General features: G+C 43.3%; 1 protein-coding gene across 1 annotated transcript in view; it reads right to left on the bottom strand.

The window, feature by feature from the left end:
* The window catches only part of LOC121537619 (sushi, nidogen and EGF-like domain-containing protein 1), a 101,058-nt gene that overhangs the window by 44,943 nt on the left and 36,744 nt on the right, over window positions 1-19,371 (bottom strand). The window contains exons 4-7 of the mRNA XM_041845203.2: window positions 14,943-15,105; window positions 3,774-3,899; window positions 1,899-2,012; window positions 36-149 (exon numbers count right to left, since the gene is read on the bottom strand). Of these exons, the coding sequence (XP_041701137.2) occupies window positions 36-149; window positions 1,899-2,012; window positions 3,774-3,899; window positions 14,943-15,105 (517 nt within the window). The remainder of the gene's footprint in view (window positions 1-35; window positions 150-1,898; window positions 2,013-3,773; window positions 3,900-14,942; window positions 15,106-19,371) is intronic.

Below are 19,371 nucleotides of genomic sequence, written 5' to 3' on the forward strand. Positions count from 1 at the left end.
TCCTGAGAGACTGTGTAGCCCTTTGGCTAACTCACCTGTCTCACACAGAGTGCCAGTGTAGCCCCCCTCACACATGCAGGTGAAATTGTCGACACCTTGTACACATAACGCTCCGTTGAGGCAGGCTCTGTCTTTGCACTTGTCAATGTCTGCAGGCAGAAACACACACACACACACACACACACACAGAGAGATAGACACATACACGGGATATTTACTCAGCTGATTAATATATCCGCCACACCACTCCCCTCACCCTGCAAATATGTGCTGCTGGCTGTGAAAGGTATTAGAGGAAGTTTGATATGTCTCCACAGGCCGGACTGGGGGACGGGACGGGGAGAGGGGAGGGGAGGGAGGAGAGGGGGGAACAGGGAGAGGGAAGGGGGACAGGTTAGGACTGAGAGGGGGAGAGGGGGGAACAGGAGAGGGAGGGGGACAGGGTAGGACTGAGAGGAGAGGGAACAGGGAGAGGGGAGGGGGATAGGGTAGGACTGAGAGGGGGGAGAGGGGGACAGAGAGAGGGGAGGGGGACAGGGTAGGACTGAGAGGGGGAGAGGGGGGACAGAGAGAGGGGAGGGGGACAGGGTAGGACTGAGAGGGGGAGAGGGGGGACAGAGAGAGGGGAGGGGGACAGGAGTAGGACTGAGAGGGGAGAGGGGGACAGAGAGAGGGAGGGGGACAGGGTAGGACTGAGAGGGGGAGAGGGGGGACAGAGAGAGGGAGGGGGACAGGGTAGGACTGAGAGGGGGAGAAGGGAGAACAGGGAGAGGGGAGGGGGACAGGGTAGGACTAAGAGGGGAAAGGGGGAACAGGGAGAGGACAGGGGGACAGGGTAGGACTGAGAGGGGGAGAAGGGAGAACAGGGAGAGGGGAGGGGGACAGGGTAGGACTAAGAGGGGAAAGGGGGGAACAGGGAGAGGACAGGGGGACAGGGTAGGACTGAGAGGGGAGAAGGGAGAACAGGGAGAGGGAGGGGGACAGGGTAGGACTAAGAGGGGGAGAGGGGGAGAGGGGGAACAGAGAGGAGAGAAGAGAGGGGGAACAGAGAGGAGAGGAGAGGAGAGGAGAGGAGAGGAGAGGAGAGGAGAGGAGAGGAGAGGAGAGGAGAGGAGAGGAGAGGAGAGGAGAGGAGAGGAGAGGAGAGGAGAGGAGAGGAGAGAGAGGAGAGGAGAGGAGAGGAGAGGAGAGAGAGAGAAAAGGGGAAGAAGGGGAACAGAGGAGAGGGGAGAAGAGAAGAGAGGGGGAACAGAGAGGAGAAAGGAGGGGGAACAGAGAGGAGAGGAGAGGAGAGGAGAGGAGAGGAGAGGAGAGGAGAGGAGAGGGGGGGGACAGAGACAAGGGGCAGGGAATGACTGAGGGAGATGATATAAGAGGAGAGTGGGACAGAAAAGACCAGAGAGGAGAGGGGAATGGAACAGAGAAAATCTGAGAGGAGAGGGGAGTTGAACAGAGAAGATCCGAGAGGAGAGGGGAGTGGAACAGAGAAGATCAGAGAGGAGAGAGGAGTGGAACAGAGAAGATCAGAGAGGAGAGAGGAGTGGAACAGAGAGGACCAGAGAGGGGAGGGGAGTGGAACAGAGAGGACCAGAGAGGAGATGGGGAGTGGAACAGAGAGGACCAGAGAGGAGAGGGGAGTGGAACAGAGAGGACCAGAGAGGAGATGGGAGTGGAACAGAGAGGACCAGAGAGGAGATGGGAGTGGAACAGAGAGGACCAGAGAGGAGATGGGAGTGGAACAGAGAGGACCAGAGAGGAGAGGGGAGTAGAACAGAGAGGACCAGAGAGGAGATGGGAGTGGAACAGAGAGGACCAGAGAGGAGATGGGAGTGGAACATGGTTGTGTGATTGGGGTAAAGGTAGAGCAAGGAGAGAGGGAGGAAGAGAGGGTACTGTACCCGTTTGGCAGACTGTCCCTGTAAACCCAGATGGGCATTGGCAGGTGAATCCATTAACCTGGTCTGAGCAGGTACCTCCGTTCTGACAGGGATAGGACGAACACTCATCTACATCTACACACACACACACACACACACACACACACACACACACACACACACACACACACACACACACACACACACACACACACACACACACACACACACACACACACACACACAGAGAGAGAGAGCGAGACAGAGAGAGACAGAGATACATGAGGATGAATAGGGTGACTGCAGTATAAACACAGATACATGAGGATGAATAGGGTGACTGCAGTATAAACACAGATACATGAGGATGAATAGGGTGACTGCAGTATAAACACAGATACATGAGGATGAATAGGGTGACTGCAGTATAAACACAGATACATGAGGATGAATAGGTGACTGCAGTATAAACACAGATACATGAGGATGAATAGGGTGACTGCAGTATAAACACAGATACATGAGGATGAATAGGGTGACTGCAGTATAAACACAGATACATGAGGATGAATAGGGTGACTGCAGTATAAACACAGATATATGAGGATGAATAGGGTGACTGCAGTATAAACACAGATACATGAGGATGAATAGGGTGACTGCAGTATAAACACAGATACATGAGGATGAATAGGGTGACTGCAGTATAAACACAGATATATGAGGATGAATAGGGTGACTGCAGTATAAACACAGATACATGAGGATGAATAGGGTGACTGCAGTATAAACACAGATACATGAGGATGAATAGGGTGACTGCAGTATAAACACAGATATATGAGGATGAATAGGGTGACTGCAGTATAAACACAGATACATGAGGATGAATAGGGTGACTGCAGTATAAACACATACAAGGCAGAATTAACCCAGGCTGATTTAGTAGAAGGTTATGAGTTGTCCAAGAGGAGTGTTGCAGAAAGACCTGGTAGGAGGAGTGTGGCAGAGAGACCTGGCAGGAGGAGTGTGGCAGAGAGACCTGGCAGGAGGAGTGTGGCAGAGAGACCTGGTAGGAGGAGTGTGGCAGAGAGACCTGGCAGGAGGAGTGTGGCAGAGAGACCTGGCAGGAGGAGTGTTGCAGAAAGACCTGGCAGGAGGAGTGTGGCAGAGAGACCTGGCAGGAGGAGGAGAGAGACCTAGCAGTGACCTGGTATGCGTATTACAAGCAGATGTGCCTAAAGGAAATATCTTATCAGGTTGTCCCTTGGCAGGTCAGGTGAAATCCAGCTTTTATAAGCTGACATCCTCTTTCCTGGCGCAGCGGAGCATGGAGCAGAGAGGAGCAGAGCAGGATACCTGAATCCCAAATCAACCCCTAGCCCTTAACCCCTAGTCCCTTAACCCCTAGCCCCTACCCCCAGAGCAGAGCAGAGAGAGGGGTGTGATGAAGATTCCTGAATCCCAAATCATTTGGGATGAATTGGAACGCCGACTGCGAGCCAAGGCCTAATCGTCCAACATCACTAATGCTCTTGTGGCTGAATGGAAGCAAGTCCCTGCAGCAATGTTCGAACATCTAGTGGAAAGCCTTCCCAGAAGAGTGGAGGCTGTTATAGCAGCAAAAGGGGGGACCAACTCCATATTAATGCCCATGATTTTTGGAATGAGATGTTCAATGAGCAGGTGTCCACATACCTTTGGTCATGTAGTGTATATATGAACTACGCATTGATACATCAAGCCCAAAGGTTAAAAAAATACTTACTAGTCACCAAAGTTGCGGAGCATGTCTTTAAACCAATCAAATCCTCTCAGATTTAGGGGTTGTTTCTAAACAGTGTGGCAGAGTGGAGCAGAGTGACTGGGGTCAAAGGTCAAAGTTCACTGACTGACCTATCTGGCACCGTCGTCCGGTGAAGCCAGCTAGACAGGAGCAGGTGAAGGAAGGGTTTCCGGTGATGCAGTCATCAATACAGCGACCTCCATTCAGACAGGGTCGAAGGTGTGGACACACAGACGCTGTGGGGGAGAGATAGAACACCTACAGTTAGTGAGGAGGAGAGATAGAACAGTTAGTTAGTGAGGGGAGATAGAACAGTTAGTTAGTGAGGGGAGATAGAACAGTTAGTTAGTGAGGGGAGATAGAACACCTACAGTTAGTGAGGAGGAGAGATAGAACACCTACAGTTAGTGAGGAGGAGAGATAGAACAGTTAGTTAGTGAGGAGGAGAGAGATAGAACAGTTAGTTAGTGAGGAGGAGAGATAGAACAGAAGAGATAGAACAGTTAGTTAGTGAGGAGGAGAGATAGAACAGTTAGTTAGTGAGGAGGAGAGAGATAGAACAGTTAGTTAGTGAGGAGGAGAGATAGAACAGTTAGTTAGTGAGGAGGAGAGATAGAACAGTTAGTTAGTGAGGAGAGAGAGATAGAACAGTTAGTTAGTGAGGAGGAGAGATAGAACAGTTAGTTAGTGAGGGGAGATAGAACAGTTAGTTAGTGAGGAGGAGAGATAGAACAGTTAGTTAGTGAGGGGAGATAGAACAGTTAGTTAGTGAGGAGGAGAGATAGAACAGTTAGTTAGTGAGAGGAGATAGAAAGTTAGTTAGTGAGGAGGAGAGAGATAGAAACAGTTAGTTAGTGAGGGGAGATAGAACAGTTAGTTAGTGAGGAGGAGAGATAGAACAGTTAGTTAGTGAGTGGAGATAGAACAGTTAGTTAGTGAGGAGGAGAGAGATAGAACAGTTAGTTAGTGAGGAGGAGAGATAGAACAGTTAGTTAGTGAGGGGAGATAGAACAGTTAGTTAGTGAGGGGAGATAGAACAGTTAGTTAGTGAGGGGAGATAGAACACCTACAGTTAGTGAGGAGGAGAGATAGAACAGTTAGTTAGTGAGGAGGAGAGATAGAACAGTTAGTTAGTGAGGAGGAGAGATAGAACAGTTAGTTAGTGAGGAAGAGATAGAACAGTTAGTTAGTGAGGAGGAGAGATAGAACAGTTAGTTAGTGAGGAGGAGAGATAGAACAGTTAGTTAGTGAGGGAGATAGAAACAGTTAGTTAGTGAGGAGGAGAGATAGAACAGTTAGTTAGTGAGGGGAGATAGAACAGTTAGTTAGTGAGGAGGAGAGATAGAACAGTTAGTTAGTGAGTGGAGATAGAACAGTTAGTTAGTGAGGAGAGAGAGATAGAACAGTTAGTTAGTGAGGAGGAGAGATAGAACAGTTAGTTAGTGAGGAGGAGAGAGATAGAACAGTTAGTTAGTGAGGAGGAGAGATAGAACAGTTAGTTAGTGAGGAGGAGAGAGATAGAACAGTTAGTTAGTGAGGAGGAGAGATAGAACAGTTAGTTAGTGAGGGGAGATAGAACAGTTAGTTAGTGAGGAGGAGAGATAGAACAGTTAGTTAGTGAGGAGGAGAGATAGAACAGTTAGTTAGTGAGGGGAGATAGAACAGTTAGTTAGTGAGGAGGAGAGATAGAACAGTTAGTTAGTGAGGGGAGATAGAACAGTTAGTTAGTGAGGAGGAGAGATAGAACAGTTAGTTAGTGAGTGGAGATAGAACAGTTAGTTAGTGAGGAGGAGAGAGATAGAACAGTTAGTTAGTGAGGAGGAGAGATAGAACAGTTAGTTAGTGAGGGGGAGAGATAGAACAGTTAGTTAGTGAGGAGGAGAGATAGAACAGTTAGTTAGTGAAGAGGAGAGAGATAGAACAGTTAGTTAGTGAGGAGGAGAGATAGAACAGTTAGTTAGTGAGGGGAGATAGAACAGTTAGTTAGTGAGGAGGAGAGATAGAACAGTTAGTTAGTGAGTGGAGATAGAACAGTTAGTTAGTGAGGAGGAGAGAGATAGAACAGTTAGTTAGTGAGGAGGAGAGATAGAACAGTTAGTTAGTGAGGGGAGATAGAACAGTTAGTTAGTGAGGGGAGATAGAACAGTTAGTTAGTGAGGGGAGATAGAACACCTACAGTTAGTGAGGAGGAGAGATAGAACAGTTAGTTAGTGAGGAGGAGAGAGATAGAACAGTTAGTTAGTGAGGAGGAGAGATAGAACAGTTAGTTAGTGAGGAGGAGAGAGATAGAACAGTTAGTTAGTGAGGAGGAGAGATAGAACAGTTAGTTAGTGAGGGGAGATAGAACAGTTAGTTAGTGAGGAGGAGAGATAGAACAGTTAGTTAGTGAGGAGGAGAGATAGAACAGTTAGTTAGTGAGTGGAGATAGAACAGTTAGTTAGTGAGGAGTAGAGATAGAACAGTTAGTTAGTGATGAGAGATAGAACAGTTAGTTAGTGAGGAGAAGAGATAGAACAGTTAGTTAGTGAGGAGGAGAGATAGAACAGTTAGTTAATGAGGAGGAGAGATAGAACAGTTAGTTAGTGAGGAGGAGAGATAGAACAGCTAGTTAGTGAGGAGGAGAGATAGAACAGTTAGTTAGTGAGGAGGAGAGATAGAACAGTTAGTTAGTGAGGAGAGATAGAACAGTTAGTTAGTGAGGAGGAGAAATAGAACAATTAGTTAGTGAGAAGGAGAGATAGAATCGTTAGTTAGTGAGGAGGAAAGATAGAACAGTTAGTTAGTGAGGAGGAGAAATAGAACAGCTAGTTAGTGAGGAGAGATGGAACAGTTAGTTAGTGAGGAGGAGAGATAGAACAGTTAGTTAGTGAGGAGATATAGAACAGTTAGTTAGTGAGGAGAAGAGATATAACAGTTAGTTAGTGAGGAGAGATAGAACAGCTAGTTAGTGAGGAGAGATAGAACAGCTAGTTAGTGAGGAGGAGAAATAGAACAGTTCGTTACTGAGGGGAGATATAACAGTTAGTTAGTGAGGAGAAGAAGAAATAGAACAGTTAGTTACTGAGGGGAGATCGAACAGTTAGTTAGTGAGAAGAGATAGAACAGCTAGTTAGTGAGAAGAGATAGAACAGTTAGTTAGTGAGGAGAGATAGAACAACTAGTTAGTGAGAAGAGATAGAACAGTTAGTTAGTGAGGAGGAGAGATAGAACAGTTAGTTAGTGAGGAGGAGAGATATAACAGTTAGTTAGTGAGGAGAAGAGTTAGAACAGCTAGTTAATGAGGAGGAGAGATATAACAGTTAGTTAGTGAGGAGGAGAGATAGAACAGCTAGTTAGTGAGGAGAGATAGAACAGCTAGTTAGTGAGGAGGAGAGATAGAACAGTTAGTTAGTGAGGAGAAGAGATAGAACAGCTAGTTAGTGAGGAGGAGAGATAGAACAGCTAGTTAGTGAGGAGAAGAGATAGAACAGTTAGTTAGTGAGGAGAAGAGATAGAACAGCTAGTTAGTGAGGAGGAGAGATAGAACAGTTAGTTAGTGAGGAGGAGAAATAGAACAGTTAATGAGGAGAAGATATAGAACAGTTAGTTAGTGAGGAGAGATAGAACAGCTAGTTAGTGAGGAGAGATAGAACAGTTAGTTAGTGAGGAGGAGAGATAGAACAGTTAGTTAGTGAGGAGAAGAGATAGAACAGTTAGTTAGTGAGAGGAAGAGATGAACAGTTAGTGAGGAGAAGAGATAGAACAGCTAGTTAGTGAGGAGAATAGATAGAACAGCTAGTTAGTGAGGAGAAGAGATAGAACAGCTAGTTAGTGAGGAGAAATAGAACAGTTAGTTAGTGAGGAGAAGAAATAGAACAGTTAGTTAGTGAGGAGGAGAGATAGAACAGTTAGTTAGTGAGGAGGAGAAATAGAACAGTTAGTTAGTGAGGAGGAGAGATAGAACAGTTAGTTAGTGAGGAGAAGAGTTAGAACAGCTAGTTAATGAGGAGGAGAGATATAACAGTTAGTTAGTGAGGAGGAGAGATAGAACAGCTAGTTAGTGAGGAGAGATAGAACAGCTAGTTAGTGAGGAGGAGAGATAGAACAGTTAGTTAGTGAGTAGGAGAGATAGAACAGTTAGTTAGTGAGGAGAAGAGATAGAACAGCTAGTTAGTGAGGAGGAGAGATAGAACAGCTAGTTAGTGAGGAGGAGAGATAGAACAGTTAGTTAGTGAGGAGAAGAGATAGAACAGCTAGTTAGTGAGGAGGAGAGATAGAACAGTTAGTTAGTGAGGAGGAGAAATAGAACAGTTAATGAGGAGAAGATATAGAACAGTTAGTTAGTGAGGAGAGATAGAACAGCTAGTTAGTGAGGAGAGATAGAACAGTTAGTTAGTGAGGAGGAGAGATAGAACAGTTAGTTAGTGAGGAGAAGAGATAGAACAGTTAGTTAGTGAGGGGAAGAGATAGAACAGTTAGTGAGGAGAAGAGATAGAACAGCTAGTTAGTGAGGAGAAGAGATAGAACAGCTAGTTAGTGAGGAGAAGAGATATAACAGCTAGTTAGTGAGGAGAGATAGAACAGTTAGTTAGTGAGGAGAAGAAATAGAACAGTTAGTTAGTGAGGAGGAGAGATAGAACAGTTAGTTAGTGAGGAGGAGAAATATAACAGTTAGTTAGTGAGGAGGAGAGATAGAACAGTTAGTTAGTGAGGAGAAGAGTTAGAACAGCTAGTTAATGAGGAAGAGAGATATAACAGTTAGTTAGTGAGGAGGAGAGATAGAACAGCTAGTTAGTGAGGAGAGATAGAACAGTTAGTTAGTGAGGAGGAGAGATAGAACAGTTAGTTAGTGAGGAGAAGAGATAGAACAGCTAGTTAGTGAGGAGGAGAGATAGAACAGCTAGTTAGTGAGGAGAAGAGATAGAACAGTTAGTTAGTGAGGAGAAGAGATAGAACAGCTAGTTAGTGAGGAGGAGAGATAGAACAGTTAGTTAGTGAGGAGGAGAAATAGAACAGTTAATGAGGAGAAGATATAGAACAGTTAGTTAGTGAAGAGAGATAGAACAGCTAGTTAGTGAGGAGAGATAGAACAGTTAGTTAGTGAGGAGGAGAGATAGAACAGTTAGTTAGTGAGGAGGAGAGATATAGCAGTTAGTTAGTGAGGAGGAGAGAGAGAACAGTTAGTTAGTGAAGAGGAGAGAGATAGAACATTTATTTAGTGAGGAGGAGAAATAGAACAGTTAGTTAGTGAGGAGGAGAGATAGAACAGTTAGTTAGTGAGGAGAGATAGAACAGCTAGTTAGTGAGGAGGAGAGATAGAACAGTTAGTTAGTGAGGAGAAGAGATAGAACAGCTAGTTAGTGAGGAGGAGAGATAGAACAGCTAGTTAGTGAGGAGAAGAGATAGAACAGTTAGTTAGTGAGGAGAAGAGATAGAACAGCTAGTTAGTGAGGAGGAGAGATAGAACAGTTAGTTAGTGAGGAGGAGAAATAGAACAGTTAATGAGGAGAAGATATAGAAACAGTTAGTTAGTGAGGAGAGATAGAACAGCTAGTTAGTGAGGAGAGATAGAACAGTTAGTTAGTGAGGAGAAGAGATAGAACAGTTAGTTAGTGAGGAGGAGAGATAGAACAGTTAGTTAGTGAGGAGGAGAGAGAGAACAGTTAGTTAGTGAGGAGGAGAGATAGAACAGTTAGTTAGTGAGTGGAGATAGAACAGTTAGTTAGTGAGGAGTAGAGATAGAACAGTTAGTTAGTGATGAGAGATAGAACAGTTAGTTAGTGAGGAGAAGAGATAGAACAGTTAGTTAGTGAGGAGGAGAGATAGAACAGTTAGTTAGTGAGGAGGAGAGATAGAACAGCTAGTTAGTGAGGAGGAGAGATAGAACAGTTAGTTAGTGAGGAGGAGAGATAGAACAGTTAGTTAGTGAGGATAGATAGAACAGTTAGTTAGTGAGGAGGAGAAATAGAACAATTAGTTAGTGAGAAGGAGAGATAGAATCGTTAGTTAGTGAGGAGGAAAGATAGAACAGTTAGTTAGTGAGGAGGAGAAATAGAACAGCTAGTTAGTGAGGAGAGATGGAACAGTTAGTTAGTGAGGAGGAGAGATAGAACAGTTAGTTAGTGAGGAGATATAGAACAGTTAGTTAGTGAGGAGAAGAGATATAACAGTTAGTTAGTGAGGAGAGATAGAACAGCTAGTTAGTGAGGAGAGATAGAACAGCTAGTTAGTGAGGAGGAGAAATAGAACAGTTCGTTACTGAGGGGAGATATAACAGTTAGTTAGTGAGGAGAAGAAGAAATAGAACAGTTAGTTACTGAGGGGGAGATCGAACAGTTAGTTAGTGAGAAGAGATAGAACAGCTAGTTAGTGAGAAGAGATAGAACAGTTAGTTAGTGAGGAGAGATAGAACAACTAGTTAGTGAGAAGAGATAGAACAGTTAGTTAGTGAGGAGGAGAGATAGAACAGTTAGTTAGTGAGGAGGAGAGATATAACAGTTAGTTAGTGAGGAGAAGAGTTAGAACAGCTAGTTAATGAGGAGGAGAGATATAACAGTTAGTTAGTGAGGAGGAGAGATAGAACAGCTAGTTAGTGAGGAGAGATAGAACAGCTAGTTAGTGAGGAGGAGAGATAGAACAGTTAGTTAGTGAGGAGAAGAGATAGAACAGCTAGTTAGTGAGGAGGAGAGATAGAACAGCTAGTTAGTGAGGAGAAGAGATAGAACAGTTAGTTAGTGAGGAGAAGAGATAGAACAGCTAGTTAGTGAGGAGGAGAGATAGAACAGTTAGTTAGTGAGGAGGAGAAATAGAACAGTTAATGAGGAGAAGATATAGAACAGTTAGTTAGTGAGGAGAGATAGAACAGCTAGTTAGTGAGGAGAGATAGAACAGTTAGTTAGTGAGGAGGAGAGATAGAACAGTTAGTTAGTGAGGAGAAGAGATAGAACAGTTAGTTAGTGAGGGGAAGAGATGAACAGTTAGTGAGGAGAAGAGATAGAACAGCTAGTTAGTGAGGAGAAGAGATAGAACAGCTAGTTAGTGAGGAGAAGAGATAGAACAGCTAGTTAGTGAGGAGAAATAGAACAGTTAGTTAGTGAGGAGAAGAAATAGAACAGTTAGTTAGTGAGGAGGAGAGATAGAACAGTTAGTTAGTGAGGAGGAGAAATAGAACAGTTAGTTAGTGAGGAGGAGAGATAGAACAGTTAGTTAGTGAGGAGAAGAGTTAGAACAGCTAGTTAATGAGGAGGAGAGATATAACAGTTAGTTAGTGAGGAGGAGAGATAGAACAGCTAGTTAGTGAGGAGAGATAGAACAGCTAGTTAGTGAGGAGGAGAGATAGAACAGTTAGTTAGTGAGGAGGAGAGATAGAACAGTTAGTTAGTGAGGAGAAGAGATAGAACAGCTAGTTAGTGAGGAGGAGAGATAGAACAGCTAGTTAGTGAGGAGGAGAGATAGAACAGTTAGTTAGTGAGGAGAAGAGATAGAACAGCTAGTTAGTGAGGAGGAGAGATAGAACAGTTAGTTAGTGAGGAGGAGAAATAGAACAGTTAATGAGGAGAAGATATAGAACAGTTAGTTAGTGAGGAGAGATAGAACAGCTAGTTAGTGAGGAGAGATAGAACAGTTAGTTAGTGAGGAGGAGAGATAGAACAGTTAGTTAGTGAGGAGAAGAGATAGAACAGTTAGTTAGTGAGGGGAAGAGATAGAACAGTTAGTGAGGAGAAGAGATAGAACAGCTAGTTAGTGAGGAGAAGAGATAGAACAGCTAGTTAGTGAGGAGAAGAGATATAACAGCTAGTTAGTGAGGAGAGATAGAACAGTTAGTTAGTGAGGAGAAGAAATAGAACAGTTAGTTAGTGAGGAGGAGAGATAGAACAGTTAGTTAGTGAGGAGGAGAAATATAACAGTTAGTTAGTGAGGAGGAGAGATAGAACAGTTAGTTAGTGAGGAGAAGAGTTAGAACAGCTAGTTAATGAGGAGGAGAGATATAACAGTTAGTTAGTGAGGAGGAGAGATAGAACAGCTAGTTAGTGAGGAGAGATAGAACAGCTAGTTAGTGAGGAGGAGAGATAGAACAGTTAGTTAGTGAGGAGAAGAGATATAACAGCTAGTTAGTGAGGAGGAGAGATAGAACAGCTAGTTAGTGAGGAGAAGAGATAGAACAGTTAGTTAGTGAGGAGAAGAGATAGAACAGCTAGTTAGTGAGGAGGAGAGATAGAACAGTTAGTTAGTGAGGGAGGAGAAATAGAACAGTTAATGAGGAGAAGATATAGAACAGTTAGTTAGTGAGGAGAGATAGAACAGCTAGTTAGTGAGGAGAGATAGAACAGTTAGTTAGTGAGGAGGAGAGATAGAACAGTTAGTTAGTGAGGAGGAGAGATATAGCAGTTAGTTAGTGAGGAGGAGAGAGAGAACAGTTAGTTAGTGAAGAGGAGAGAGATAGAACATTTATTTAGTGAGGAGGAGAAATAGAACAGTTAGTTAGTGAGGAGGAGAGATAGAACAGTTAGTTAGTGAGGAGAGATAGAACAGCTAGTTAGTGAGGAGGAGAGAGATAGAACAGTTAGTTAGTGAGGAGAAGAGATAGAACAGCTAGTTAGTGAGGAGGAGAGATAGAACAGCTAGTTAGTGAGGAGAAGAGATAGAACAGTTAGTTAGTGAGGAGAAGAGATAGAACAGCTAGTTAGTGAGGAGGAGAGATAGAACAGTTAGTTAGTGAGGAGGAGAAATAGAACAGTTAATGAGGAGAAGATATAGAACAGTTAGTTAGTGAGGAGAGATAGAACAGCTAGTTAGTGAGGAGAGATAGAACAGTTAGTTAGTGAGGAGAAGAGATAGAACAGTTAGTTAGTGAGGAGGAGAGATAGAACAGTTAGTTAGTGAGGAGGAGAGAGAGAACAGTTAGTTAGTGAAGAGGAGAGAGATAGAACAGTTAGTTAGTGAGGAGGAGAGATAGAACAGTTATTTAGTGAGGAGGAGAGAGATAGAACATTTAGTTAGTGAGGAGGAGAGATAGAACAGTTAGTTAGTGAGGAGAGATAGAACAGCTAGTTAGTGAGGAGAAGAAATAGAACAGTTAGTTAGTGAGGAGGAGAGATAGAACAGTTAGTTAGTGAGGAGGAGAAATAGAACAGTTAGTTAGTGAGGAGGAGAGATAGAACAGTTAGTTAGTGAGGAAAAGAGTTAGAACAGCTAGTTAATGAGGAGGAGAGATATAACAGTTAGTTAGTGAGGAGGAGAGATAGAACAGCTAGTTAGTGAGGAGAGATAGAACAGCTAGTTAGTGAGGAGGAGAGATAGAACAGTTAGTTAGTGAGGAGAAGAGATAGAACAGCTAGTTAGTGAGGAGGAGAGATAGAACAGCTAGTTAGTGAGCAGAAGAGATAGAACAGTTAGTTAGTGAGGAGAAGAGATAGAACAGCTAGTTAGTGAGGAGGAGAGATAGAACAGTTAGTTAGTGAGGAGGAGAAATAGAACAGTTAATGAGGAGAAGATATAGAACAGTTAGTTAGTGAGGAGAGATAGAACAGCTAGTTAGTGAGGAGAGATAGAACAGTTAGTTAGTGAGGAGGAGAGATAGAACAGTTAGTTAGTGAGGAGGAGAGATATAACAGTTAGTTAGTGAGGAGGAGAGAGAGAACAGTTAGTTAGTGAAGAGGAGAGAGATAGAACAGTTATTTAGTGAGGAGGAGAAATAGAACAGTTAGTTAGTGAGGAGGAGAGATAGAACAGTTAGTTAGTGAGGAGAGATAGAACAGCTAGTTAGTGAGGAGGAGAGATAGAACAGTTAGTTAGTGAGGAGAAGAGATAGAACAGATAGTTAGTGAGGAGGAGAGATAGAACAGCTAGTTAGTGAGGAGAAGAGATAGAACAGTTAGTTAGTGAGGAGAAGAGATAGAACAGCTAGTTAGTGAGGAGGAGAGATAGAACAGTTAGTTAGTGAGGAGGAGAAATAGAACAGTTAATGAGGAGAAGATATAGAACAGTTAGTTAGTGAGGAGAGATAGAACAGCTAGTTAGTGAGGAGAGATAGAACAGTTAGTTAGTGAGGAGGAGAGATAGAACAGTTAGTTAGTGAGGAGGAGAGATATAACAGTTAGTTAGTGAGGAGGAGAGAGAGAACAGTTAGTTAGTGAAGAGGAGAGAGATAGAACAGTTAGTTAGTGAGGAGGAGAGATAGAACAGTTATTTAGTGAGGAGGAGAGAGATAGAACATTTAGTTAGTGAGGAGGAGAGATAGAACAGTTAGTTAGTGAGGAGAGATAGAACAGCTAGTTAGTGAAGAGAGATAGAACAGTTAGTTAGTGAGGAGAAGAGATAGAACAGTTAGTTAGTGAGGGGAAGAGATAGAACAGTTAGTGAGGAGAAGAGATAGAACAGCTAGTTAGTGAGGAGAAGAGATATAACAGCTAGTTAGTGAGGAGAAGAGATAGAACAGCTAGTTAGTGAGGAGAGATAGAACAGTTAGTTAGTGAGGAGAAGAGATAGAACAGTTAGTGAGGAGAAGAGATAGAACAGCTAGTTAGTGAGGAGAAGAGATAGAACAGCTAGTTAGTGAGGAGAAGAGATAGAACAGCTAGTTAGTGAGGAGGAGAAATAGAACAGTTAGTTAGTGAGGAGGAGAGATAGAACAGTTAGTTAGTGAGGAGGAGAAATAGAACAGTTAGTTAGTGAGGAGGAGAGATAGAACAGTTAGTTAGTGAGGAGAAGAGTTAGAACAGCTAGTTAATGAGGAGGAGAGATATAACAGTTAGTTAGTGAGGAGGAGAGATAGAACAGCTAGTTAGTGAGGAGAGATAGAACAGCTAGTTAGTGAGGAGGAGAGATAGAACAGTTAGTTAGTGAGGAGAAGAGATAGAACAGCTAGTTAGTGAGGAGGAGAGATAGAACAGCTAGTTAGTGAGGAGAAGAGATAGAACAGTTAGTTAGTGAGGAGGAGAGATATAACAGCTAGTTAGTGAGGAGGAGAGATATATGCTAGTTGAGGGTTCTATTACTCTATACCATTCTCTCAGAACCATTAACCCTATCCCCCATTGTCTTACGTCATGCAGCGTCACTCCTACAAAACGCTAGTCCCAACCAGCTTGACCTAAGACAATGGGGGATATGTTTTATCAGTGCAGACGAATGTTGTGTCATCTGAAATAAGACAATGCCCTATCAAATAAAATCAAAATCATCTCCCAATTATTAAAGTGCATTTAACAAAGTCACAACACACTTAACATAAAAATAAATAAATAAATAAAAAACATTCCTAATGATTAAATATCCATCCTATCCCTCTTCCATATTACCAGAGGTGTTGCATCCGCCCACCTCCACCTGGGCGTTGTCGATACGGAACACCCATCTCCCGGGGTAACCCACGTTGGTGGTTCCCTCCACGTCCACCACGTCATCGGTACGAGACCCGGGGATGTTGAAATAACGTTTCCCGTCGCCAGCGTTAAAACCTGCCTAGGAGGAGAGAGACACCGAGTTACAGTTCAGAGTGATGCTGAAGAGACCACCCTTAAAGACATGCTCCGGACGGAACTTTGATGACTACTAAGTCATTTTTTAAACCACCCACTTTGGGCTGGATGTGCCAATGTGTAGTTCATACATGCATAATCTATGAGCAGATTTAGTGTTTTACCTCAATTAGCCACAAAATCCCTAGTTTGAAAGCGATTGTTTTTTTCTGGAAGCTGTGCTGTGGGGATTTTCCCTACATTTTCCCCCATGTGGGTCAGCCCCCTAGCAATTCCAGGTCTAGACAATGAGCTTCAGCCCCTCGTAATTTGAGTGACAGCTAGCGAGATTCACACACAGTAGAGCGAGGGAGAAAGCAATGACGTCGTGCACATATCTGCACATATGTTACCTAGTAGGCAATTTCCGGGGACCACTATTGGCTCGTGAGCGCTACTTTCAGAACTACTGGCTAAAAGATATACAAAAGTACTGGAGAATCTCTTTAATCTGTGTCCCAAGGGCCAGTAAATGCACTTTATAGGGAATATAGGGTGCACAACCTTACACCTAGGGTAGAACAAGTGGGATACTTCATCTAAATCGCCTTATAGGTCTATATATATTTTCTGTTGTATTTTTGACTTTATGTTTTTTTACCCCATATGTAACTCTGTGTTGTTTTTATCGCACTGCTTTGCTTTATCTTGGCCAGGTCGCAGTTGTAAATGAGAACTTGTTCTCAACTGGCTTACCTGGTTAAATAAAGGGGAAAATAAAAAAAATAAAAAATATGAGCTGTCTGAATACATTTCTAATTACAATTCAAACATGCAATCAGGTTGTATCAAAACCGTTTGATAGCTAGCTACTAAAACACCTCAATGAAAAAAACTCCCATCAGAGAGCAAAAACAAACCCTGTTTGAGTTCCAAAGGAAGCTCACGGTCTCAATGGCCAGCCAATGCCATGTTGTCTGAGAATTTTAATTCAACCTGAAATCGCAATCTCAAATTTCCAAGTCCCTAACCCTAAGAGGCCCAAATCCGGGTGAAGCATTCTATTGTTTCCTCGTGGGACTGCTTGTATATACACTGAGTGTACAAAACATTAGGAACACCTTTCCTAATATGAGTTGCACCCCCACCTTTTGCCCTCAGAACAGCCTCAATTCGTCATGGCCTGGACTCTACAAGGTGTCGAAAGCGTTCCACAGGGAGGCTGGCCCATGTTGACTCCAGTAATTCCCACAGTGTGTCAAGTCGGCTGGATGTCCTTTTGGTGGTGTACCATTCTTGATACACACGGGAAACTGTTGGGCGTGATTAACCCAGCAGCGTTGCAGTTCTTGACACAAACCGGTGCGCCTGGCACCTACTACCATACCCCGGCAATTACATTTTTAGTCTTGCCCATTCACCCTCATACACAATCCAAGTCTCAATTGTCTCAAGGCTTAAAAAAAATACTTATTTAACCCCTTCATCTACACTGATTGAAGTGGATTTTACAAGTAACATCAATAAGGGATCATAGCTTTCACCTGGATTCACCTGCTCAGTTACATAAGTATTAACACCACTGAGTCAATACATGTTAGAATCACCTTTGGCAGCGATTACAGCTGTGAGTCTTTCTGGGTAAGTCTCTAAGAGTTTTCCACACCTGGATTCTGCAATATTTTCCCATTATTTTTTTCAGAATTCTTCAAGCTCCGTCAAATTGGTTGTTGATCATTGCTAGACAACCATTTTCAGGTCTTGCCATAGATTTTCAAGTAGATTTAACTCAGAACTGTAACTCGGCCACTCAGGAACATTCACCGTCTTCTTGGTAAGCAACTCCAGTGTAGATTTGTCATTGTGTTTTAGGTTATTGTCCTGCTGAAAGTAGAATTAATCTCCCAGTGTCTGGTGGAAAGCAGACTGAACCAGGTTTTCCTCTAGGATTTTGCCTGTGCTTAGCTCCATTCCGTATCTTATTTTATCCTAAAACACTCCCCAGTCCTTAACAATTACAAGCATACCCATACCATGAGTCACTCACCACCTTCCGGAGACATTTGAAACCCCACCTCTTTAAGGAATACCTGGGATAGGATAAAGTAATCCTTCTATGTGAGAGATTATGTGCAAATAGAGATACTGGGGTGCAAATGAGCAAAATAAATAACAATATGGGGATGAGGTAGTTGGGTGGGCTAATTTCAGATGGGCTGTGTACAGGTGCAGTGATCGGTAAGGTGCTCTGACAACTGATGCTTAAAGTTAGTGAGGGAGATAAGAGTCTCCAGCTTCAGAGATTTTTGCAATTCGTTCCAGTCATTGGCAGCAGAGAACTGGAAGGAATGGCGGCCAAAGGAGGTGTTGGCTTTGGGGATGACCAGTGAGATATACCTGCTGGAGCGCATACTACGGGTGGGTGTTGCTATGGTGACCAATGAGCTAAGATAAGGCGGGGATTTGCCTAGCAGTGATTTATAGATGGCCTGGAGCCAGTGGGTTTGACGACGAACATGTAATGAGGACCAGCCAACAAGAGCGTACAGGTCACAGTGGTGGGTAGTGTATGGGGCTTTGGAGACAAAACTTATGGCCCTGTGATAGACTACATCCAATTTGCTGAGTAGAGTGTTGGAGGCTATTTTGTAAATGACATCGCTGAAGTCAAGGATCGGTAGGATAGTCAGTTTTACGAGGGCATGTTTGGCAGCATGAGTGAAGGAGGCTTTGTTGCGAAATAGGAAGCCGATTCTGGATTTAACTTTGGATTGGAGATTCTTAATGTGAGTCTGGAAGGAGAGTTTACAGTCTAACCAGACACCTAGGTATTTGTAGTTGTCCACATACTCTAGGTCAGACCCGTTGAGAGTAGTGATTCTAGTCGGGTGGGCGGGTGCCAGCAGCGTTCGATTGAATACAGCACCAGTCAAAACTTTGGACACACCTACTCATTCCAGGGTTTTTCTTTATTTTTACTATTTTCCACATTGTAGAATAATAGTGAAGACATCAAAATATGGAATCATGTAGTAACCAAAAAAGTGTTAAACAAATCAAAATATATTTTATATTTGAGATTCTTCAAAGTAGCCACCCTTTTCCTTAATGACAGCTTTGCACACTCTTTGTTAGGCCTACTACTGCTAGGTAGCTCTCTCCCTCCCCTCTGTCTGTCCTTGATTGCAGGAGTGAGGTCTGGTGTGCGGGAGTCAGGGTTCCAGCTGCAGCTCATTCACCATAATCACCTCAGCCTTTAAGACCCGGTCAAACTTACCACTCATCGTCAGATCATAGTCAAGACGACCATGTTAGTCTCGCTGCCGACTCAACCTGGTTATTTTGCTCTTTGTGTTTTTGGCCTGTTATATTTACTTTTTCTCCTGTGCCACAGATATTTGGAACCTGACTCCTGCCTCCGCTTCACTCCTGCCACCACCATCCTGCTCTCCATTACCGGACCTCTCTTTTGGACTCACCACGGACACTAGGACATTACGGTACCACACCTGCCCTGATCTGGATATGTTACCCTCCCTGTACCTGGACTTGCTCTTCCCCTATATTTGGAAACCTGGACGTTGAACATTGTAAATAAACCTGTTAAAACTTCTCTGGCTTGGTGTACTTGTCTGCATTTGGGTTCTATCCAGTTAAATCATAACACTCTTGGCATTCTCTCAAACAGCCTTCATGAGGAATGCTTTTCCAACAGTCTTGAAGGAGTTCCCACATATGCTGAGCACTTATTGGCTGATTTTCCTTCACTCTGCAGTCCAATCTAAAATCTAAAATATATTTTGATTTGTTTAACACTTTTTTTGGTTACTACATGATTCCATATGTGTTATTTCATAGTTTTGATGTCTTCACTACTATTCTACAATGTAGAAAATAATAAAAATAAAGACAAACCCTGGAATGAGTAGGTGTGTCCAAACTTTTGACTGGTCCTGTATATATAGTTTACAAAACATTAAGAACACCTGCTCTTTCCATGACACAGACTGACCAGATAAATCCAAGTGAAAGCTATGATCCCTTATTTATGTTTCCTGTTAAATCCACTTCAATCAGTGTAGATGAAGGGGAGGAGACAGGTTAAAGAAGGATTTTTAGGACTTTAAACAATTGACATGGATTGTGTATGTGTGCCATTCAGCGGCTGAATGGTCAAGACAAAATATTTAAGTGCCTTTGAATGGAGCATGGTAGTAGGTGCCAGGCGCACCGGTTTGAGTGTGTCAAGAACTGCAACGCTGCTGGGTTT

The sequence above is a fragment of the Coregonus clupeaformis genome, chromosome 11 (assembly GCF_020615455.1).
Source record: "Coregonus clupeaformis isolate EN_2021a chromosome 11, ASM2061545v1, whole genome shotgun sequence".
Taxonomy (NCBI): Eukaryota; Metazoa; Chordata; class Actinopteri; order Salmoniformes; family Salmonidae; genus Coregonus; species Coregonus clupeaformis.